The sequence below is a fragment of the Nelumbo lutea genome, chromosome 5, assembly GCF_056320005.1.
Source record: "Nelumbo lutea isolate HS-2025 chromosome 5, American lotus-T2T, whole genome shotgun sequence".
Taxonomy (NCBI): domain Eukaryota; kingdom Viridiplantae; phylum Streptophyta; class Magnoliopsida; order Proteales; family Nelumbonaceae; genus Nelumbo; species Nelumbo lutea.
This window is the reverse complement of record NC_142688.1, coordinates 36,876,392-36,901,317: the sequence shown is the minus strand read 5'-3', so window position 1 is coordinate 36,901,317 and position 24,926 is coordinate 36,876,392. Positions and strand designations below refer to the sequence as shown.

The following is a 24,926-nucleotide window of genomic DNA, read 5'->3' as shown; positions in this document are numbered from 1 at the left end:
AAAATATTTTAAATTTTTTATTCATTTAATTTTATTTATTTAAAGATATTACATATTATTAAATATTTTAGAAACATTTAAATTGATAATCCGAAAAAAAAAACATAATTTAAAGTGTTAGTACATAATTTCATGATATATTTTGTAAAAATATAAAATTATTTTTGTGTTTTTAATAAATATTTTAAAGTTATTATATAATTTTGTTAGAATATTTAAATAATAATTAATTTTTTAATCCAAACTTTATTTACATAGATATAGATAAAAAGTAGGGGATAGGATAAATAGGAATTAGAGATAATTTTGGAGATAAATTGAAAGTAGAGATAATTTAGAAGACGAATAGGAATTAGATATAATTTTGGAGAAAGTGAGGGATAGTGGGGGAGATAGTTTAGGAGAAATTTTAGGAGGAGATTATTTTGTTTATTGGGAAAGTACATCTCATTGGTTGTTTAAAAAATGACAGAATAAAAAAAATCAAAAAAATTTGACTGCTTTGTTATATATATATATATATATATACATATATGGGCTCTACATAAATGAACACACGCTTCAAGTACTTGTTATGCATAAATGCTCTACATATTAACTCTCAAACATTTTCCCTTAAGGCAATTAATTTGAAAAATAATTGATTATTTAAATTAACGTGTTAAAGTATTAATAAGAACTATATCGGTCTTCAAGACATGCATGCATAGTTTATTTCTATCAATTTCCAATGTTTCTCATCACACTTCACATAAACTACTAAAGAATAAATTTCACAAATATATTAAGGTTACTGTTTTTTATGGATTTATTTGATCTTGCGTATCCATGCATTTGACATGTTTATCAAAATTATCTTTCCAATTCTGATTCTGCTTTTCTAATAACATGAACATTAGACTGATGATATATAAAACCTTCTTTGGGGACAAATACATACGATACTTCAAATACCCACCCTGAACTTTTAGAGTGCCACTCACTAATACCTTCTTAGGGCCTATTTGGTTTGCATGAATAAGGATTTAGAATCCAAATCAAAATCGACCATATAGCCCATTCCTATTCAACTATTTGGTTGGACAGACCTTTTGAGGGAATGGCCGCCACCCCACCCCCTAGAAATGAAATCCCATTCCAGCTGAATTTAAACCGACCTGCCTGTCGATATGTAATCGACCTCCCATTTGGTTAAAATCTGAGTAGGTTGGTAGTTGGTTTCTTTTTTTATTTAGCAAGAATAAAACACCATACATTGGAGACATGAGCCACTCCCTATCCTCAGAAATGAGTTTCTGGAAGTGAACCAAACAGGGCCTTTTCATCCTATGATTTACAATTTTTTTAAGGGATCGGATATGCTCTTCACAAAATGCGCCTCACACCGACTTCACAGCACATTTCAGCCTTCCAATAGGAATATCTCCCCATAAATAAAAACTTGCAATTATGGAGATGTTCCAGATGCATGGCTGAAATGTGCCGTGAGGTCAGTGTGAGTAACACTTTGTGAGGAGGGGATTCAAACTCCTTTCCAAATGACAAAGCACATTTTATTAACCAAACACCAAATGCTTTAAACAATTAGTTACAAATATCCAACTTTACCCTGGTAATAACAGTAGTTGGGTTATCAATTCAACCTGAACATAAAGCTCTCAAGGCTGTGTTTGGTTGCAGTGCAATTTTATTTGCACTAGTGCATGGAGTGCAAATGTAAAAAAATGCAAATTTTCGTTTAATTTTGTTATAGATTTTATTCATTTATACCGAAACCAAACAAAATAGCTAAAATTTGATAAAAAAAATAGGTTAGAATTTAAATTCAAATCATTTGCAATGCCATGGTTTTGCATCAGTGCAAATTAACCAAACACAGCCTAAATTCAAAGCATAAAGAGTTTCATGGAATAAAACACAGCCTAAATTCAAAGCATAAAAAGTTACGAAAAACATTGGATTAGTCTCTCCTTGAGTAAAATAAATAAAAACCTTGATAACCTTACAGATTTCATATATGAATGAAATTCTAATTAATAGATAGCTGAATGAAGATAACGCAAACCAACAGAAAAAACTATGAGAGAATCAGCCCCCATACATATTTCCCAAGTTTAACACTGACTACAAAAAGAGAAAGCCAGATCAAAGCTGAAACCATTCCCAAGAAGAAAACAAATGTGAACCCATTGCCACAATTAGCCGCTTGTTCCCTAAACTCCTTCCTCGATAGGTTGTAGCCATAGCAACAAATACAAGGAAACTCCCCCAACTTGTCTGATGGAGTGTCTTTAGTGCACGCACACCCAGCAGTCACCTTGGCCTTGACATGGATGGAGGAGCCACCATATGAAGATGAGAGACTAATGCTTGTGGCTCGATTTTCTCTGCTGGTAGGTGACGGGTGTTCTGCGGCTGAGGCAGGATGAGCGGGGATGTTGTCTAACAGACATTGGAGCCTGGAATAGGATGATGCTCTTTGTTCACCTGGGACGAAACATTACAGCGAGGATGAAATGATGAAAATTTTAGTGTGGAACTTTTTCAGGAAAACAATTAAACCTGCAGAAAAACCTGCTACATTCTCTGCTGCCATTAGAACAAAACAGAGGCCGCAGAACCTGAATCCCAGAGTTTACACATGAACAAGCCAAGGGATCAAGAAAAGCAGAAATACTGAAGATTTTTCTCATAGGGTTGCAGTCAGTTTAGTTTTAACTGCAAACCTTCATGGCAAAACTATCTTCAAGAATGAAAAAGAAAATTAATAATATTAAGGCCACATCTGCTGTTTATCTCAACTTTCTCCCTCATTTATTTCCTTTTTTCCTCAAAATAGATTGAAAAAGTTCAAGAATCATAATAAGAAGGTTGGTTCCTGGCATCATTGAGGATAATGAAAGCTACCTCTTGCCAAGGCCTGTGTGGCATATTGATTCTCTCTATCTTCTGCATTTTCACTCAGAGCAGTAGGGTCACATATATCAGCCTCATATGCCGCACTATTTCCACCAACACCATTGTCCTGGATTAGATGTCATGGCATTTAAATGAGTGCAAAAATAAAATAACACATAAAGATGAAAAAAACATGGACCAATGAATTGGAGTACCATAACATGCATAGAAACAGACAAGAAACTAACCTTCAAAAAAATAGACCTAAATAATCTTCAACAGAAAAGTATTCCAGTTGTGTAGAATAAAGCATACTCACCCCAGGAGTAGGCAGAACAACATCCAAAGGAAGAACTGAACCATAGAATCCTTCTAAGTTATCATAATTGTCATAGTAGATGAATGGATCAACAGTTGGAAATTGCTCAGCACCATTAACCACACAAGGATCTGCTAGTGGATGCTCCAGATCTTTCAACTCCAAAAAGGATTGATCCAGAGGACATTCAGCTTCTGAACTGCTAAGGGGTAAATGGGATCTATTCAGATCTTCCAAGGTTATGATGTCCTCCAATGCATTAAAAATCCCATTCCCTTCCAAATGAGTCGATTCATTGACATTATATGATTGCAAATTCTGTAGGCAAATTAAGTAAAATGTAAAGTTCAACATTACTGTACAAGCAAAATTTTACTCGTAGCCTAGAGGTATACAAATAATTTTTTTAGTAAAGAAAGGAATGCTAAATCTTCAGGAAGGCAGTCTTATAAAACCAAAAACAGATGGATAAAGAGGTTAAGTAACCACAAAGGTTTTCATGCAAACAAGTTTGCAATTCCCAGTTATTACGCTTATAACCATAGCCGGTTAAGTAACTGGCATCTCAACTATACAATTACATAACCCTTCCATCCCTCCCCAGCAAAGGAAAACAAATGCCATTTGGTCCCCTGCCTAATTTCACATGCAATGCACATATTACCTAGGTGATAACAATGTTATAGTTCATAAAAAATATTTGATTAAATAAATAAAGAATCTATATAATAAATCATCCCAGAAGAAGTTTCATATAGGCACTCATTCTGCCAAATATCAAGGCTCAGTTTGGAAAGAGTACAAATACAAATATGTACAGTACAAATACATACAAAATACTACAAAATACAAGGTTTTGTACTCTACACATTTGTATTTGTTTCCCAAACTGAACTTAAAGGGCTGTTACTGAGGCCGCCCCTAATGTTTTCAACAGCTTATACAAGTGGGATCATGCAAACCAGTAAAGGATGCTTTTAGTTCTTTATTACAAGTTGACATCTAACAGGTACTGCCTTGATTTCATGAATTCTTAAATATCTAACAGCATTCACCAGGTTCTCAAGTAATATTCAAGTCTTCAAGAATTATTTTATTTAATGTTTGCTGGATTGAGAACTCGATTGTAAAACACAGAATGTGCTATTGGACCTCTGCTAGCTAGTAACCTACTGTCCAAGTTTTCATGTATTACCAGATCACAACCTGTCCATTTTGCTTCATCTGAAACAGCTTTGTTAATTGAAAAGCCAGAACATGTTAAATAAATGTACATGTCATTCTGAATTAGAGTTAACTTTCAGAAAGTGGGACATGCTTCAGTACAGAACAAATCTGAACACACATTCAAGAATTCCAATCATCAGATGGCTGCATTTGATAGTCAACACAACAGCATCTAAGATCTAGCATAGCCAACAAGAGCTCAATAAAATAACAAATACAAACTACAGAATTTTTACATATCCCACAAAATTAGCAACCCAATCATTTTTATGCATTTTGTTGAGAAGGCAATTAGCAACCCAATCATAGGCAATGTGGATACACTAATATATTATTTACCCAGATAATCAACCTAATCAATATTACCTCATTTTTATCATGGTCAGCAGAAAATAAAGCATCATCTTCATTGCCAAACATTGCCAGTAAAGAAGAAATATCATCACTCTCAGGCAAAAAATGTTCCACATTGTTAATAGAAGGCACAGCTTGACACGGAATAGGCTCCAACGAAGACTCACACACACTCCCAGGCATAATGGAAGCATTTAGATCATCAGCTTGTAAACCAGATGAAGAACCAGGTTTAGCAGTAGGAGCAGAGAAAGGTTCATTTAACACATCATCATCCCAGTCTTCCTCTTTAAATGGTGCTCCATATTGTTCGCCATTTTTTGGGCCTATACCACTCTTCTGAAAGATTTTGCAAAGTACATATGCACCCTGCACCATAAAAAGCCAAATAGGGTCTAAAATCTTTTAGCAATTATGCATTAAAAAGAAAAGAAAAAAAACAACTGCATCACAAAACCAATGCACTACACACACACACGTCGAATGCACAAATATATTATTTCACCAGACTACAAATTCATAACACATAAAGGACTTGTAGACTGTATAATAGTGACTGAACTGGATAAACTGAATCAATTATTGATTTATCTTTTAATGTAAGTTCTCAAATAGGGAGCAAGCCCCTTGGTGACTAATCACTCATCCGCTAAAATACTTTGTACCAAAGAGAATTAAGTATTTAAATTCTCAGATAAGAGTTGCTCAAAATTAAAATCAAATAGCAAAATAACAGAATATACAATCAGCTCAGGATTAGTATTGTGAAATATGATAAAGAATGAACTCCATAATATCAAAGTTGATCTGTAAGTGGATTTTCAATCATCATACCATATGACAATACTTTACTAGTGTACACATAATAAAATAAAAGCACATAAGGTATTAATTGTAAACATTTTAGCAGTAAATAGAAACAAATAAAGAAAAGGTTATTACCCTATGTTGGTCCCCCTCTATACAGGCCATGGGAGAGGTACTCAAACGAAGACCTAACAACAGGAACAATTTCTTTTATTTTATCAGCAAAGGTAAATTTCATTAAGCATTATACGAAACTTGAGTTCACAATTCCATGGGTAATCTACCCACATCCATAGGAATAAACAAATACAACTAGAATTGGAACCCCCAAAAACCATCCATAGGAATAAAGCATCTGCAATGCCATTTGCAGTTCTTCTCACCCATTTAAAATCAACAATCAATTCCCTTGTTTACTTTTCAACTTCCTCAATCCTTAGACTGTAACCCCAAGGGGTTTGGCTGTGAAATTTTGTCCAGGAAATAACTACCTGAGAGTCCCCTTCCACTTCTAACCTTTGAAAGACAAACTGTTTTGCAAGTTTCAGCCCTTGAAGCAGAGCCATTAATTCTGCTGTCAGTGGATCTCCTTGCTCTACATGACCCAAATAATGTGCTAGTATCTCACCTTCTGTACCTCAAAATACGCCCCCTAAACCAGATCTTCCTTCATTTCCTAAAAAGCTTCCTTCAAAATTTAGTTTCACAGCATTAGGTGTTGGGAGTCTCCATTCCATAACCTTTTTCCCCCTTGAGCCAAGTTTTCCACTTCCATGATCTCAAAATGTCATTGAAGGAGTAACCATAGAAGATTTCCAAGGTTTTTACCCAATGTGCAACTTTTATCTTGATGGTTTCTATGATTTCCAACTCAGATCTACACTTTTCATTGAAAATCCTCCCATTCCTTTTTTTCCCCAAATAGTCCAACTTCTTATTAGTCAACCAAGTCTTTGCTTAAAGCTCCTAGGCAACCACATCATGGGTATCAACCAACTAGTTAAAAATGGTAACAGCACACTAGTTGCAGCACACCAGTTGGTTGACTGGTGGGTAACTAATCAGTGCTTTGATAACATTGATTAAATTCTCAAAAAGAGGTGTTCAAAAGAAAGATTTAATGCCAAAAAATCAGAATACATAATTGGGCAGAAATTAAGGACTGTAAAATATGAAAAAGAACTTGTTTGATAGCCAAAAAAATTACAATGGAATTTCAGGAAAAAATGATTTTATAATATCAAAGTTTTATCTACAGTAGTCACAATTAATGTTCTAGGTACACCATTAAAAAATTTCAAGGAAAAAACCAAATGAACAGCAAAGATGTTATTCCCAACATAAAACACTAAACAAGTACAGAATATAGAAAAGTAAATCATGTACACCTTCAAATGTTTTAGTAGATTAGCATAGTCATATAGAGAAATAAATCAAGTATTCGTTTAGCATATTAGATCAAGCATGACAACCATTAAATACCAGTTATGGTGACAACCAAAAAATACTAGCAAGGATACATAATCCAAGCTAGTTCCTGAAAGGCAGAAACACACATAAAATGACTGCAGTTGAGTCCAAATTAGCAAATTCTAATATCCCACACATCATGTAACATTATTCCCAAACCCTCAATCATGATGAGATGATTTTCTCTGTACTCCACACCTGCTGCAATTACAAGCTCGTGAACTAGAAAAGAACAGCTATTAATGAGAAAAGAACCCAGGCACCAAAGAAACTTTATACTGATAATTGCATGTATGCTAAGTTTAATTCAATCAACCCAAAAGAACAGATTTTTTAATCATCATCACATCACCTTTGTGTTCATGATTGAAGGCATTGCATTACAAGGGCAGTTGTATGCTGGACGGTTTGGGAAGAAAGAAACCAAAGAGCCTTCTCAGAAGGAGTAATGAACCAATAATTGATACCATTACCATAAGAGTGATCCAATGGGTAAAGACTTTGAGCAGCTTTGAAGGTGTTTCTACTGATGACTTGCTTAGAGAGTGGAAATAGGTAGGCGATTCCTCTTTTTCAAAAGCTGTCATCAGGTCAACTTGGCTCCTACCTCCTTATGGGTTTATCACATTGAACGTTGATGGTAGTAGTGAGGGGAATCTAGGCCCTTCAGGCATTGGAAGAGTGTTCCAGAATGAGGGAAGAATTATTGCTTTCTACTCAGGGCCAATAGGCATGGGTGATTCATTGAGGGCTAAAATCATGGTTGTAATGGAAGGAATTCAAAAGGCAAAAGAGCCGAACATCAGTAAGTTGATCATAGAGAAGGGGACAAAAGTTACTAGTAAGATGGCTACAAAAAGAGGAGATTGGTTGGTGGAATTTTGTTAATGAAAAAACAAAATCCCAGTAAAGGTTTCTAACAGATTGGAAAAGATGATGAGAGATATACTTTGGGACCCGGGAGAAGAGAAGAGGGACCATAGAGTAAGCTGAGAGGTGGTGACTAGGAGTAAAAACAGTGGTGGTTTGGGACTCGGGAACATTAGAAAAAGGAATTTGGCCCTTCTAGAGAAATGGTTGTGGAGATTCCCACTAGAGAAGGAGAAATTATGGGCCCTTCTGGATGGGATGCTGGAATCCGAGCTAGGACTACAAGTGCTTCACCTTGGAAAGCCATCCATGAGTTGTTAGCAGTTTTTCCCCTCTTATCAGGTATGATTTGAATTCAAGTAATTCCATAAAATTCTGTAAACAAACTTGGGTGGAGAATGCCCCTCTAAGGACCAGTTTCCTTCTTTGTATGCCCTCTCTGACTTTAAAAATGAGCCAATTTCCTCTTTCATTATCCCTTCCTCTTCCATTTCTGGGTTTGGGTGGAATTTGGGCTTGAGAAAGGCTGTGAGAGACTCAGACCTTGACAGCATTTCGAATCTCTTTCAGCTTCTTGACAATTTTCTTAGACCCTGCTAAGGTGGACTCTAGAATCTAGACCCCCACCCCCACTGGTTCATTCTCTTGTGCCTCTTTCTTCAAAGTCTTAAGCCAGTCCACCAGTCTTGTAGCCCTTCCTTTCCTTGTTAATGAGGTTTTGTGCAAACCATATCCTCCTAGGGTTGGTAGTTTTTGTTGGGAAGCCTTTCTGGAAAGAATCAACACTGGCGATCTGCTCCAAAAGAAGAGACCCAATACTAATTTGTCCCCTCACTGATGTGTTCTTTGTAAAGCTGATGGGGAGACTGGTTTTCATCCACTAGTGTCTTGCCAATTTGCAAAGTCTATTTGGGAGTGGGCTTTCTCCCTCTTTGGGTGTAGTTGGAACCCTCCATCAAATTTGCAAAATCTATTTTCCCCTTCTTTTTTCAGGTGGCGTATGAAAAGGGGAAGGACTATGTGGAGAGGACTGAGGGTTACGGTATGTTGGTCCTTATGGGAAGAGAGAGATGTTGAAGAACTGAGGACGCTGATCCTTATAAGGATCGTATAGTGGATGAAATCCCTAGAGCTATTCACCAGATTATACAGTAGACGACATGTTGAGGAAGTGGGGTGAGATTGCTAACTTACCCAGACCAAAACAGTGATGAGTGTGTCATGGACCCCCCCCCCCACCTGCGGGTTTCATAAAACTAAACTTTGATGGGAGTTGTAGAGGGAATCCTGGACAATCAGGGATTGGGGTGTTTTTAGGGATGAGAATGGGATTGTTTTTTCCATGTTCTTAGACCCAATTGGAGTGGGTGACTCTCCCAAAGCCAAGATCCATGCAGTTATGGAAGGAATCCAGAAAGCTAGGGAGACAATATCAGAAAACTCATAATTAAAGGGGATGCGGAGGTGGTGGTAGGATGGCTGGTTCGAGAAATGGTAGTTAAAATGAGTTGGGAGTCAATGTTTTGGGCACAGTTGTAATTTTATTTTTTTCTATTTCTCCTTCTCTTTCTTTTTTTCTCTTTTTTTTCCTTCCTTGGGGCTCAAGCTGTAGTTGGAAGATAAGAAAGTTTGTCCTCTTTGTAATTATTATTGAGATTTTCTAATGAATTGTGTTATTGATAAAAAAAAACAAAGTTTAAGTGTATTACACAAAATATGGAAGTTAAGCTACAGTGGGTAAAAAGAGTGCAAAAGCTTTTGCTGATGTTTTGGCTAAGCAAGGGGTGGGAAGGGGTCAACTTTTGGGCTGTGTGGTAACTTGTAATTTGTAATTTCAGTGGTCATCTCAGAGTGAGTTAAGAGAGCTTATCTCTCTCTATGGTGTTCCTCTGTACTTGTTTCAGTAATTAATGAAATTCCTCTGCCATTGATCAAAAAAGAGATAAATCCTAAATCAAAATAATGCTAAAACTCCTTCCTTCTGGTGGACTCATTTAACAATAATTCACACATAAATGAAACAATAGTATGACCATACATTGTAATATATAGCTATCTATAAGCAAAGATCACTGGACCAAAACTAAGCCCTAAAAGAACAAGGATGTACCTGAGAAATGCCTGCATTAACCAGATCCCTATCTTCAAGTCTGTATTCGTGCATCACCCAATCTGTTCTATTTCCCCGGGGTGCACGATCTGTGTGAAAAATCAGAGTCTTTTTCATCCCAACTATTTGTGAATTATGGCAGATGGCTCTATCCTTCCCTGTGGTTTTCCAATATCCAATCTCAGTAGCACGATTTGTCCTTGGTCCATTTGCATATTTCTTATCTCTGGGGCAAAAGAAATACCACTCCAGATCCCTGCTTTTCAAGCACGATTTCTCTGTACAAAAAAGGGGGAAAGGAAATACATCCAATAAGAAACAAACACTTACTGGAAACAACTAAAAATTGATTGGCATGAACATCACTAATAAGGATTGGGAAAATGGCATAAAAATAATAATTAAAAGTTTACAACTGAAATAGATGGGTGTGGAAGCTGAAAGCTATAAATCATTTAGTTAAGAACCAAAACATATGAACCATTCAGCTAGAAAACAACAGAAGCATCAATGCAATTGTCAAAAACATGCATGTATGACAGAGAATCTTCATTCTTCGCAGTATAATTCCATCAACATCAAGCCAATGACCTAAGCATGTGTGTGTATACACACACACACATATACATACATACATACATACATACATATTAAAAAACAGAAGGAATACATATGTACCTGGGAGATCCCAAGGAGAAAACTTGTATATATCTATCTCTGAAATTGCTTGAATCAGTGGTTTTCCTAAGACTTTCCTCTTGAGATAATATTTCACCAGCTCAACATCAGTAGGATGAAATCGAAAGCCAGGTGGGAGGGATGCTCTGGCCATCAAACTCCCCACAGAATACTTCACTACTTGAAAACCTCAATATTACAGTATACCCCTTGCTTTGAAACGCTAAAAAAGAACACAGAATTGTTTCCTACCTTCTGCAGCAACAAACCTTTTTCCTTCTTTTTTACCTCAAAATTCCAACAAACACATTAAAAACATCCACCAACCCAGAATCAAAATAATTAACTTCAAGCAACCATTGTCACAAAACCTTCAATATCTGTCAAGTCCAGTGTCGAAACAAGAATCGTAGACAACACCACAACCTGCCCCGGTTCATGAAACTGAAATCACAGTCAAGAAACCATGCAAATCTGACGCTGAGATCAACAGACATTTGACGTGCAAGGTGAACCCTGTTTTTGACATTATTAGCTTCGAAATAATAAACATGACAAACATTTCAAAAGATTAAAACAAAACTACCACGCAGGACCCCAGGAAAAATCACAAGCCTGAAGCAACAATAGAAAAACAAAGCCCACACATTTGTTGAGTAAAAGAAACAAAAACCCTTAAAACCATAAAATAAAACCTCACACACGCTGATATTCACTGCAATTTAGATTGATCAATAAAAAACACAAGCACCTAAAAAACAAAGCAGTGATGAAAGACCATCAACAATAGAAACGCATGCGCCCCTTAATCCACAAAGCAAAGTAGCAAACGACCAAGTAACCCATCTAGCTCAAAATTGAAGACACTCTCGGAAAAAAAGAAACCCTAAAATCACTGGACAAAATGAAAACCACGAAAAAATCGGAAGCTCGCAGCAGTTCAGATACAAACAACGACACCAACAAGGATTGCACATTAAATCAAAGAACTAGTGAGAAATGAACCCAACAAGCAATTTCAATCAAAAAAGCATGAGAAACAAATCTAGCAGCATCAGAAACCCTAGAGAACACACACAAAAAAAAAAAAAACGACGAAATCAAAGAAAAAACGAGAATCATAATCATAGACCCCATAAGCTCAAAACTTAGAGAAAAAAAAATAACGAGAGAAAGAAACAAGCCCTAGTTCTTACCCGATAGGGACGAAGAGAAGAGAGAAGGAGGAGATAACGCGGAGAAGAGCCGGCCCAAACCAAATGGAGAGGGGGCAAGGAAGCCGAGAGAGAGAGAGAGAAAGAGAGGAGAGAGAGTGGGAGAAGGGTCAAGATATATAAGGAACGGAGAAGAGCCGAGGAGTGTGGTGTGTTATTTCCCGCTTAATACTATAACGGAAGCTTCACTCACAATCCTCGGGACCCCATTGGTCCATTTTTACTCTTCGAGGTTTATTTTTTATTTTTCTCTCTAAAAAAAGGGGAAAAATAAAAATGACAATACCTTTTGATATCCTTTTCACACTTGGAGCTCAGAGAGTGAGAATAAATAAGTTAAGTGTATATTCCACGAATCAGAGTCGTCAGATTTGATCAGCAATCTTTTTTGGGTGGACCAAACGATTACAGACACTAATCATGGACAAAAGGCTTCCGTTTCAGCTGAAGTATACACATTAGTATGAGATAAATGGTAGCTTCTGTTCTCTCTGTCTGTGTATAGTAGGAGTCCGCATTGCTCTTACAATGCGCGCCCCACAACGACCTCACAGCGTGTCCTGGCCACATATCGAGAACATCTTCTGTCCTTGAATTTATGTTTAAAGGCTAGGAGATGTTCCGATTACAGGGTGGGATGTGGCTGTGAGGTCGGTGTGAAACGAGCTGTATGAGGAATAGATCTCAATTTGTATAGTAGGTAAGTGGTAAGTCAATTGTGTCTATATTTGTTCCAAATAAATAGACGGGCAACAATTACTATGGTTGTAAATTGATCGAATTTGAATTGAATCAGACAATTGGAGTTCGATTAGAAAATTCCATATCCGAATTCAATTAATATCCAATCGACAATAAAAATTATATTCGAATTTGAATTTGATTTAATTTGAAATTGATGAATTAATTATTTTAGGTAATTAATAAGTAAATAAAATAAATATTTTATTTATAATTTATATAAATATATAAATTATTTATATAATTTAATTATCACATATATAAATTATATAAAACATTTAAATATTTTATATATTATATATAAAAATTAAATAATAGATCGAATTCATATATTTATCAAATCGAATCAGGTTATATTCGAATTCGAATCCAACTAATTATTCAATATGAATAAGATATCCAAATTCAACTAATCAAATATTCAAATTATCCGAATTCGATTTGATTATTGTGGAGTCTCAAATTTAAAATCGAATTCTCGAATAGTATTGACACCCATGAATAATTTCTTGAAAACAAAAAATTGTTCAAATACCCTAACAACACAGAATTTAGGTGCAAGCCGGGAATATCTCCCCGTTAATCTAACCATACACCCACAGAAGATATTAGCAGTCTCACGTGCAAACAGCTCGTGCGTGTAGATGGGAGCTAATGAAAGCAACCCAATCGTGCAAGAGTCCCACGTGGGTTTTGAGGCTCCCTTTTTGAGAGAGCTCCTTAGCTTTTCGAGTTTCACTATTTCAAAAGGGAAACTCGAAGAGAGCTCCCTCTCTTTCCCTGTTTCCCTTTCGAGTTTCCTTGTCTACGCTGTTGTCCGGTGACCTTCAATGGCCCTCTTTATGCTACTGTCCGAAGGAGAGCCTGTCTCTTCTTCGAAGATTTTGGCGCCGACAACCTTCCAGTTTTGCCCCCCCTATTTTTCCCTCTCTTTCCCTGATTCCTTTTCAAGTTTCCCTATCTGCGCTGCTATCTGACGACCTTCAATGGTCCTCTTTTACACTATTGTCCGAAGGAGAGCCCGTCTCCTCTTCGAAGATTTCGGTGGTCTTCCTGTTTTGCCCTCCAAGATTCCGGCAACATTTGATGGCCCTGTTTACGTTGTTGTCTGAAGGAAAGCCTGTCTCCTCTTCGAAGGAAGGTCTTGGTGGCCCTATTTTGCCCTTCAAGATCCGCCCTTCCTGTTTTGCCCTCTCTTTCCCTGTTTCCCTTTTGAGTTTCCTTGTCTACGCACCGTCGATGACCCTCTTTACGTTGTCTGAATGAGAGCCTGTCTCCTCTTCGAAGGAAGGTTTCGATGGCCCTGTTTTGGAATCCAAAAGAGAGCCTACCTTGCATAGGAGACCATGTCATTTTCCGACGACCTTCCAGGGAAGTATAATCAATTATTTTTGCATGATGGGCACGTGTACTACATGCTGCCTCGTAGATCTTATCAATGATAAATTTAATAGATTATGTCCTCCCATCATTTGCAGCAGTTATCATCCAAGAATTATTTTACTGTATTTTTTTGCATGATTGACTAGGATTAATCATGTAAGGTGTCTATCTCTTCGTATTTCAGTGGGATTTTTTACTGTATTTTTTTGCATTCTCGACTAGGAAAGTGTTTGTCTCTTCGTATTTCAGTGGGATTAATCGTGTAAAGTGTTTGTCTCTTCGTATTTCAGTCAATGTTTGGTTGACTAGGTGAGTAGCCATAATAATTTCTTCTCCTCGGCATATGGTATTTCTCTGCTGATCATTTTCTATATATACATTACTTCCTTCTTATATGAACTTCATACTATTGTAACCATCATTCTCTCTTTCCACTTCTACTACTCTCTTTTTATTCTTACGGTACTGCTTTTCATTGTTCTCCTTCTATCTTCCTCTGTTTCCACTCTTGTCGTCTGGGTTCTTGTCTGGGTTTTTCTAGTACTGACTTTTACTCTATTGCAATAAAAGTTAGGTTTGCATGTTATTAAATAAAACATTTATTACTCCCAAAATATTTTGCTACATTGTAATAAAAATTAAGTCTGTTATTAGATACAAAACTCAACAATTTTATACTTCAAACCAAGTTTTTTTTTCTGTACTGATATTGAACTCTAATATTTCTGATGTGTTGTCTTGTCTTTTTTTGTGCCAGGCCTTCCACTGTTCACATTGCATTAGCCTTCCATTGTTCTCATTCTATCTTCCTCTCATACCATTCTTGTCATTTGGGTTCTTCTAGTACTGCCTTTTACTCCATTGCAATAAAAATTAGGTCCTCATGTTTTGTTTCTATAAATTTTGCCTAGTTTTTCTTGCCTGCTTCACAAATACAATCATGCATGAATGATCTGTTTCATAATGCATAAATGTTCCATTATATTGTTGGCACTATGCTACTCCCAAAATCTTTTTCTAAATTGTAATAAAAATTAGGTCTTTTATTAGATACAAAATTCAACAATTTTATACTTCAAACCAAGTTTTTGTTTTTTCTGTACGAATATTTAACTCTAATATTTCTGATGTGTTGACTTATCTTTTTTGTGCCAGGCCTCATTGAAGATCACATTGCATCATCATTCCATTGTTCTCCTTCTATCTTCCTCTCATTCCATTCTTGTCGTTTGGGTTCTTCTGGTACTGCCTTTTATTCCATTGCAATAAAAATTAGGTCTTCATGTTATGTTTCTATAAATTTTGCCTATCTTTTCTTGCCTGCTACACAAATACGATCATGCATGAATGTTTTGTTTCATAATGTTGATTGATAAAAATAAGATCCTTTCTCCCCCACAAGAGAGATCTATATCTATTAAGGAATAAATGTATCAATTGGTATAAACTAATAGACATTGGTTTTGCTCCAGAAAGTAGAAAGTAACAGGTAATATTGGGGATGACCTTTAAAGGTAGCCTTTTTTGTTTAGAGTACCTATCTGAACAAAATTTTAAATAGGCGCAGAAAAATAAGGCCTTTTTTGTTTGTGGAAAATAAAGCCTTTTCTCTTTTTACAGGAAGAAAAATGAGAATAGTTCAGTTATAGTCATTTGGCAAATTAAAATTCTATCCAAATAATTATTTTGACCAGTAAATACTTTATCTCCACCTGGGATTTGCTTGGTTTCTCTAAGAGAGATGTTCCAGTCAGTCAAAAAGATAAATAAATAAATGAACAATTACAAATTTGAACAGCCTAAAGAATCATCTGATGCTACGTTGTAGAGCCAATTGCCATAGATTATTCCCATGGAGCCAATTAACCACATCATCATCTATTCCCTGTAAAACGTTGATTCACTCAGTTCAAAGATTTATGGTAAGTCAGGAAATGTTGCAATTCTGGAAATTGAAGATAAATTGTTGTACTGCATAAAAAGAGTTGAAGCAACATCAACATTTTGATGCATATGGTAAAGAGACCCATAAAAATTTGAGACAGTTTCACGTGGTTAGTTGGAGTAACTCACAGGTTTGCTGAACATAGTTGTGAAATCCTCACGTTCGTTGTCAAGATTTATATGCTGACAAACCTGTTCACTTGGACCATCACCATGAGGAATATCCAAAGTTCTCCCCAACAGCAGAGTGATAGTTGTGAAATCCACTTATTAGTCTTTTTTCTTAGATAAATGATATAAATTATTGAGATATAATACAAGGAAATTGGGAGAGTAATACTATGCTTTCTTTTTTTTTTTTTATAGTGCTAGAAGTCACTATTATACATAGTATGTGCGTCTAGATGACAGTTGATGGATAACATAAAATGGCACATCTCCAGGCCTAGAAATTAAACTGATTAACTAACCCTGCAATCTATGGGTCATTTTTCTTATTGAAATGGTGAAATATTGGACTAAAATCTAAGAATGATTCAAGTATGAGAGCTGAAACTGTGTAAAAAAACACCAGAAGTTAGGTCCAGACAGTCTAACTAGAACTAATATTGGATAAATAAAAAACCTTATTGCCATGCCAACCATATTTTCTTACCATCCAACAAAAAACTTAGAAAATGATTAGGTTTATACTATATGTCTATGTTACCCAAGTACAGCATATGCGGCTAGACAAGGTTTTGGACATCAGATTTACCCTAAAAAGTTGAAAATAACCAACACAACATGGCATCAAGGTGTAGGTGTTTGATACACCGAAAGAAAGTGCAAGTGTCTGAGTGTCATGGTAAAAGCTTGATTTATGAGGTAAGGCTTTCATAGAGAATGCTCATACTCTCCACATAATGATGGTAATTATGCAGAACTGATGATAAAATGCAATTAAATTAGAGTAAAAGAAAAAGGGAATTATCCCATTGCTATATGCAAAAAATGTGATATTAATGAGTTTGGTTTGAAGGTAAAATGTATTGGAATTAATTGAGTAAAAAAGAACCTGCATGTGTAACAAAGGGAATATTTACACACCATTGTAGTAAATATTCAGTATTAATTTATATAAAGTTGGAAAGTGGAAGGCCTAACCAAGAGGGAGAAGTTGGCATGGAATATTGCTCTCGCAACAGTTTTCTGGTGTGTATGGATTTATAGTTGATAATTGAACTCCTTTTAAAAATATATGCAATGCTATCTAAATTTCTAAAAAAGAAAAACTTTAGTTAGAGGTAGATAAAGTAGACTGAGGCTGAGAGCCAAGTTGTCTTGCAGGATTCGAGTCTTGCAAGACATTGAAGGAGAGCTATGCAACGCAGAAGTTCTCTTGCAAGATCCTAGCATAGATGTGGGTTCGAGTCCCACTACCATTGACATTGAAGGAGAGCTATGTGTGATGTTGTGCTATTCTCAAAAATGACAAAAAAAAAGAATTAAGGCCCCTATTAGGGACCCAGGCGTAGGTATAAATACAAAAAAAAAAAAAAAAATTGAATCACCAACTATGTAGTGTGGGGGGAAAAGGAATTTAAGTTTATGGTTGTGCTATTATGACTTTTGAGAAGCTAGTTGTGGTCTTGTAGTAACTAAATATGAGAGTGTTTTTCTTCATGATGACATGTGATCCTTTAAGGTATATTTATTAAGGACTTTTTATATGATGGAAGGCTACATCTTCCCTCTATTTTATAGATAAGAGGGATGGGGTGAAGGAATCATGTCAAGGATGTTTCTTTGTCTGCCATGTATAAAGAATTCCACCATCTTCGCAGCCACCCCTTTGCTTGTGTTTGGGTATTCATACTCACATGTCAGTGATATGTCAATGCCTTTATTCAGGCAGCCCATGTATTATCATATCTAACTTGTGAATGGCTATTCTCAATTTTCTACGTGGCTATTTGTTTGTGTATAACACATCATTTAAGGTTCTTCTAATTCTACTGGTTAAGCTCTTCATGAATAATCTCGTCTAAATGTTTTACTTGGTCTTACAATCTACACTCTTCTTTAAAAGTTTGGCTTATTGATGTGGAATTATGTTGCACACTACACAAATATGCAATACTTTTAAATTGTGGGCTGACATCACTCATTTCTCACAGTTAATAGTAGATTCACCTACATTTCTTTGAGTGGCAATAAAACTTAGCAATCATTTAAATTTGTTTCACTCATGTGGAAGTATTTCCATGTTACTTATCAAATTTAAATTCCACGTGTTTCAGAAATTATGTTGTTCATTATATCTTAGAGTTGAAGATTTAGTAGTATAAGATGGCATTTGAAGATTTAGTTGTATAAGATGTTGCACTTTGAAAGAATGTTCCATAAAAGACATTCCCGAAGACTTCAAAGGGGAGGAAGGAGATGGGAAGCTCAGTACTGGTACAGGAGAAAAGGGATGGGTGGAGGGCAAGACCAAACTTCTCTTACAACAATGCGGTGATGGCGAGAGCATGGCCAAACTTTGGATATTCTAAACTAAAAAAGTGGAAGGTAAGCAGGGGGTATTTACGGAGATGCAAAATCCTTGAAACCGACGACTCTCCCGCTGAACTAGCAACATGTGAATGGATTCGAATGAAGGTGAAGAAGGGTGATACGATCCCTGTTAAGGTGGAGATTATGGTTGGGGAATCTCTCTTCTCTGTTTGCATTTGGCCTAAAACTTTACCATTAGTTCGAAGGCAGAAGATGGAGAGTCAAACAAAAGATAAGGCTCAAAAGGAGAGATCGGGTTCAGTTGTTTCCAAGACAGTAGTCTTAGAGGATGTCGGTGAGAACTCTTTTCCGCATGAATCTCTAAGAAATGACCAAGGTCGTGCAGTTGAACCGATGAGGTTGTCGGAGCTCGATGGAGGGGATGAAGGGACTCTCGGCCTTAATATGAACCATTCGATTCCATTATCAACGAAGGGCCAAGATTTCAGTTCAAGAGAGGGTCTTGAGGGAAGTGCTTCTTTTTCGAAGATGGGAAATCTTGGGGGAGGTGCAATGGTTGAAGAAATTAAGAACCTAATAAGAGAATGTTTAAAAGAACTACATGTGGCGCCCATGGAGGAGAATCTGTCGAGCAAATTTAATAAGGCCAGACAGCCTTCAGAGTTCGGGGATTGTGTTGGTGTGCCTTTCCTAAAATGGGTCTAGGACATCGACCTGGGTCAAAAGAACCCAAATACCCGATCCACTTAGGAGTTTAGAAGAAATAAAGTTTCCGAATCTGCTAGTGAGCCAAGGTGGCCCAATGGCAGGGAAAGATAGTGTAGCCCGGTTCAGTTGGAGCCAAAGTGTAGCCCGATTCGGTTGGAGCCAGCGTGGATCAGCCAACCTCCTATGCAAACAGGGTGGAGGGAGTTTGGGACTTCAGTGCATCTGTCTTCTTAATCCCTTGATGCTAAGAACCGAGGTGGTAGTCAAGATATTGTGACATCCCTCTCTCGTCATTCTGGGCTGGTGAGTTTGATGAAGGTTGACCATCGACGACAGCAACAAACCTCTCTTTCCCTGGTACCTGTGAATGATAAGTTGTTGGAGGTGACGTCGTTAGCAGTGGTGGATATAGGAGAACAAAATGTAAATGTGACTGACAACCTTAAACAACCCAAAATGATGGTGGAAAGAGAGAAAAGCTCTAGTGATGAAACGAAGTGAAGAAAACTGTCAGAAAGAAATTAAGAGCAATACAAACCTCAGGACAGATCAAGAAGGTAAATCAAGTAACAACTCTACTCATTCTTCCTCTTGGGTTACTTCTAAGCTATTAGGTTTAGGGAATTTTTTGGGGGTTTCAATGGAAGATATGGAAGCAGAAATAGTAAAATTTTTGGAAGAGATTGAACAAAGAATTCTTATGGAGAGGGGAAAAATGGCAGCAAAAAAAGCGGGGACGAATTCCAAGAGGAATAGGGAAACGATGTGTCTTTCTTGGGGCCTAAATGAGAAGGTGGAGAGTAGTGAAGCGGCTGTAAGGGGGTCGAAGAAAAACTAAGAAGGTGGAAGAGAATTTGAGGTGGGGGTGTTTGCTTTTTCGAATTGTTTTATTAATGAACTTAAGAATTTTATCCTAGAATGTACGAAGCCTGGGGTCGGGGAGGATAATGGTGGTTTGCAATTCCCTGAAGATGTTGAAATTGAAAATTATATTGCTTCAAGAAACAAAACTGGAGAAAGTAGATGCTGGTATTATTCGGAGTATTTGGGGAGATGGTCAGGTTAGATGGAAGGCAAAGGCAGCTACTGGGAGTGTAGGGGCTTGTTATGTCTTTGGGACCCCTCTATATGTAGCTTGATTTCTTGCAGAAGTGGGAAATTCTCAATTTCTTTACTCATAAAGCTGTAAGATGGTAATATTATTCAAATCACAAATGTGTATGGACCAACAGTCTCTATTCTCAGGACAGACTTCTGGGAGGAATTAGTAGATATAAGAGACTCTTTGGCTCATCCTTGGGTCATTGGTGGTGATTTTAATGTAACACTATCAGTGGAAGAGAAGAATACAAGGAGTGGAAGAACTAGGTCGATGAGACGGTTTGCAGATTTTATCAATAATATGGAACTCATGGATATCATTATTCAAAGTAACAGATTCACTTGGACAAATAACCAAGAAAACCCTACCCTTGTGAGGTTGGACAGGTTCTTGGTATCTTCAAATTAGGATGATGTCTTTCTGGACTTTAGGCAGATCACCCTCCCCAGACCTGTTTCAGATCACAGTCCTATTCATCTAATTTATGGGCATCGGGAGAAAATCAAAGCTCCCTTTAAATTTGAAAATGCTTGGTATGAGGAAGACAATCTTATTCCGTTGATGAATGTTGTGTGGGAAGAAATTCAGGTGGAGGGATCTAGCTCCTTTATTCTGGCAAAAATACTATATGCTATCAAAAGGAAAATAAAAATTTGGAGTTTGGAGAAAAAGTTAAAGTTGGGGATCGAAAAGAAAGCTTTATTGGGTATCATTGAAGAGATTGACAGAGATGAAGGAATAGGTCCAATTTCTGAAGTGTTAAGGATGAAAAGATCTCAAGCAAAAAACAACATAGACAAATTGGTTGTGAAAGAGGAAATAAAGTAGACAAGGAGCTAAGATCACTTGGTTAAAGGAGGGTGATAAAAATATACATTTCTTTTACAAAATGGCAAATGCTCGAGCTAGAGTCTCATCTATTAAGAAGTTGGTATGGGAAGATAGGAGCGGGAAATCAGATTCAGAGATCAAATTAGTTGCAACCTCCTTTTATAAAAAAGCTCTACATGGAAAACTAGATATGTAGACCCTTTCCCTCTAATCTCCCTTTCAGGCAGCTGACTGAAAATCAGAAATTATGGCTTGAAAGACCTTTTACAGAAGAGGAAATCGATGCAACAATTAAGAAATTAGAAGGAGATAAATTTCCTAGGCCAGATGGTTTCACAAACCTTTTCTATCTGAAATGCTGGAATTTTGTGAAAGAGGATTTGATGAAAGTGTTCCGGGAGTTTCATGCTAATGCCTCTTTGCAAAGAAGTTTGAATGCCACATTTATAACCCTCATTCCAAAAATTGAGGGGGGTATGAACATTAAGGATTTTAGGCCTATTAGCTTGCTGCATAGTTTTTACAAAATCTTAGCTAAAGTCTTGGCATGAAGAATGAAAGGGGCGTCAGGCATTATAATCTCAAATAATGAGAGTGCTTTTGTTCCTGGAAAAGAAGATGGTTGACTCAATTTTAATTGCCAATGAGTTAATTGATTCTAGAAGAAGAGAGGGAATCCTGAGTGTAATTTGTAAACTTGATATTCATAAAGCATATGACTGCACCAACTGGAATTGTCTGGATTGTGTTCTGGACAACATGAACTTTGGATAGAAATGGAGAAACCGGATTAGTGTATGTACTAAAATCCCTAAATTTTCAATCCTAATTAATGGGCAATCCACAGGGTTCTTTGGTTGCTCTAGGGGTCTGGGGCAGGGAGATTCTCTATCCCCTTTGTTGTTCATTTGTGTTATAGAAATCCTCACACTTTTTAGCAAGAAGGCTGCAAATTTGGGCTTATGGAATGGGTTTGCTATCTCCCCTGGAAAGGAGAAAGTCAATATCCTTCAATTTGCAGATGATACACTATGCTTTGTGGATGCTTCTCTGACTCATTTGTATTCAGTGCTTGGAATTTTGAGCTGGTTTGAAGTAGTGTCTGGTCTAAAGTCAACTTTAGTAAAAGTAAGATCATCCCAGTGGGCCATGTTTCAAATTTAGAAGATTGTGCAAAAGGGATGACTTGTCAAATTGATTTCCTCCCGGTAAAGTATTTGGGTTTGCCTCTCGAGGCCAAATACTCTTCTCCCTCAATCTGGTTCTTAATCATTGAGAGAATTGAGAGGAAGTTGGCCTCTTGGAAGGCAAAATATCTATCTTTTGGTGGTAGGGTTACATTGATTAAGAGCACCCTCTCCAACTTCCCCACTTATTTCCTTTCTCTTTTTCCCATCCCCAACAAAATAGCAAATAGGTTGGAACAGCTCCAAAGGAACTTCTTATGGAGGGGTTGGGAAGATGAGAAGAAGATTCACATTGTAAACTAGGAACAAGTGTGCCTTCCTAAGGAAGTGGGTGGGCTGGGAATTAGGAAGTTGAAATAATTTAATTATGCTCTTCTCAGTAAATGGTTGTGGAGATTTGCTTTTGAGAGGAATGCATGGTGAAGTCTTATTGCGGCAAAGTATGGAGTGGTATTGGGTGATTGGAGAACTCTGGATCCTCATCCAATTGGGGGGAAAATCTCTTTGGGCAGGCATCTCAAACATCCCTCTCTTTCTGAATAGGATCAGTTTTAAGGTCGGCAAGGGGGACAAAATCAAGTTTTGGAAGGACCCCTGGTTTTAAGAGGGTTCCTTGGTTGAAGCCTTTCCTCGTCTATTCCAAATTGTAGTCAATCAAGACTCTTCGGTTACTGATAACATATGCATCTCTGGTGATTCCACCATTTGGACTCCTCTGTGTAGGAGAAATTTGTTGGATTGGGAAGTGGAAGAGTATGCGGTACTGTTGGGGCTGCTTCAAAATCAGAGGATCACTACTAGAAAATTCATCTATAGAGGCAGCCATAACTGCCTCTAAAAGCTCAAAAAATGCCTCTAAAGGTTATAAGAGGCAGCCAAGTAAGTGCCTTTAAAAGCCTTGTCGCTAAATGTTTTAAAGGTGCTTGGTTGAACATTAGAGGCAGATTTATAATCCGCCTCTAAATTGGACTTTTAGAGGCACATATGATTGCCTCTATTGCACTGATGCTAAAAATCCTATATAGAGGCAATTAAAAGTGCCTCTGAAAGTTCAATTTAGAGGCGCATTTGAACGCCTCTAAAGGTTTTTATGGCAATTTTATGTGCATCTAAAAGAAATCTAAGAAAAGGAAAGATCTGTATGTTTTAATATTTAGAGGCACTTTTGGCTGCCTCTAAAAAGGCTCCAAGTTTTTTTTTTAAGTGCAATATATTGTGATTGAGGATGATTTGGCCCGACCTCGTAGCCCGGCTACACGTGGGCGTGACCTTGCTCAAACAATGACTCAGTGTGACAGCATAGCAAGCGTAGCCTCAACTCGGAGGGAGGGTCCCACTGAGTTGAGCCAGACAACTCGGCAGGATAGACTACTCGTCGGGAGCCTCCTGGCCTGCACCTCCTCCTTGGGGCTAAAGCACCTTGAGTTGCCCCCGAGCTCGGGGTCCCCTGACCTTTTCTAAATACCCGAGCTCCTCCTAGTGGACCTCAAGCCACTCCTAGACAGGAACACACCGATTCGCCTATAAATACCCCGAGGTGAAGACACCTCGGGTCAGACAGCTTGCCGCTTAGGAGATAGCTTGGCATAGGGTAATTCGCAGAAGGGGAGTTTGGCATACCGCAGGAAGACCTCCTGCCCGACCACCGTACCCGACAAATCTGGGGACAACAGCCATATCTCTCGTCAAACAGCATCGTGTCTGCCACCTTAGAGGGTGCCTTACACCTGACAGGTACGTACCCTGCAATGACGGCCCCGTGCGTGTCACCTCAATCCTACGTGCAACAGCTGTAGCAGGCTAACAGTGGCGGTTATACCTGCCCTGTCAGAGGCCGGTGGGCCTGATGCAACGGAATTCTGTTTTAAGGAGCCTATTCTCAAAGAACGAGGTATCATCTTCTATACTCGCGCTATCTGCACTCTTAGCCTTCGTCTCCTCCTTGCTTCTCTTACAGAGTACTAACTTAAGCATCGGAGTGTTCCCGTCGGGTAACCCCCGGGGATTCTTCTTCTTCTACATCTCAGGTATCTTCCAGGAGCCACGTGAGTGCCAGCTAAGAGTGATCGGATTGCGCTACATCATTTGGCGCCGTCTGTGGGAAAGACCAAGGTGGCCGACGACCTCGAACTGGAGCGGCCTACAGAACAAGGCGACGAACGAGCCGCGCCCGCGGAAGGAACAATCGCCATTCCGACCTCAGCAGTAGACCCAGCACGGACGCTTCAAATCGATGCTTCTATCCATAAACCTTTACGATCCGAACTGGTAAGTTTCTTACTTCAAATTTTGGATATTTTTGCATGGTCTGCGGCAGAGATGCCCGGTATAGACCCCGACCTTGTAAATCACAAGTTGAATATTGATCCTGTAGTTAGGCCCGTTAGATAAAAGAAATGCAACCTAGCCCCGGAGCGGTGGAAAGCGGTCGATGAGGAGGTCGAGAAGCTCCTCGCAGCTGACTTCATAAGAGAAGTCCATTACTCGAGCTGGGTAGCCAACCCTGTTTTGGTAAAGAAGACTAACGACAAGTGGCGCATGTGCGTCGACTGCGCTGACCTAAACCGAGCCTGTCGAAAGACTG

The 24,926-nt window shown here is 37.8% G+C and overlaps 1 protein-coding gene and 1 long non-coding RNA gene across 2 annotated transcripts; one reads left to right on the top strand and one right to left on the bottom strand.

Moving 5' to 3' along the window:
• Positions 1-1,908: 1,908 nt before the first annotated feature.
• On the bottom strand, positions 1,909-12,140 carry LOC148851748 (NAC domain-containing protein 82-like). Its single transcript, XM_088946270.1, has 7 exons — positions 11,930-12,140; positions 10,734-11,249; positions 10,056-10,333; positions 4,811-5,167; positions 3,218-3,535; positions 2,908-3,025; positions 1,909-2,487 (listed from the first exon to the last, which is right to left on the bottom strand). Exons 2-7 carry the CDS (start codon positions 10,885-10,887, stop codon positions 2,078-2,080), a joined length of 1,635 nt encoding a protein of 544 aa, XP_088802396.1. The 5' UTR covers positions 10,888-11,249; positions 11,930-12,140; the 3' UTR covers positions 1,909-2,077.
• Positions 12,141-15,173: 3,033 nt separating this feature from the next.
• LOC148851747 (uncharacterized) lies at positions 15,174-17,790 on the top strand. The gene is made up of 2 exons (XR_016099352.1): positions 15,174-15,313; positions 17,345-17,790. It is a non-coding gene; the product is annotated as an uncharacterized LOC148851747 (long non-coding RNA).
• The last annotated feature ends 7,136 nt before the right edge of the window (positions 17,791-24,926 follow it).

What these genes read in the sequence shown, in the direction of transcription:
- LOC148851748 (XM_088946270.1), bottom strand. Translation starts at nt 10,887, where the DNA reads ATGGCCAGAGCATCCCTCCCACCTGGCTTTCGATTTCATCCTACTGAT. An exon ending in TTCTCCTTGGGATCTCCCAG is followed by an intron (nt 10,334 to 10,733) that starts GTACATATGTAT and finishes TTTTTTGTACAG; the next exon opens with AGAAATCGTGCTTGAAAAGC. An exon ending in CACACAGGCCTTGGCAAGAG is followed by an intron (nt 2,488 to 2,907) that starts GTAGCTTTCATT and finishes GTTTCGTCCCAG; the next exon opens with GTGAACAAAGAGCATCATCC.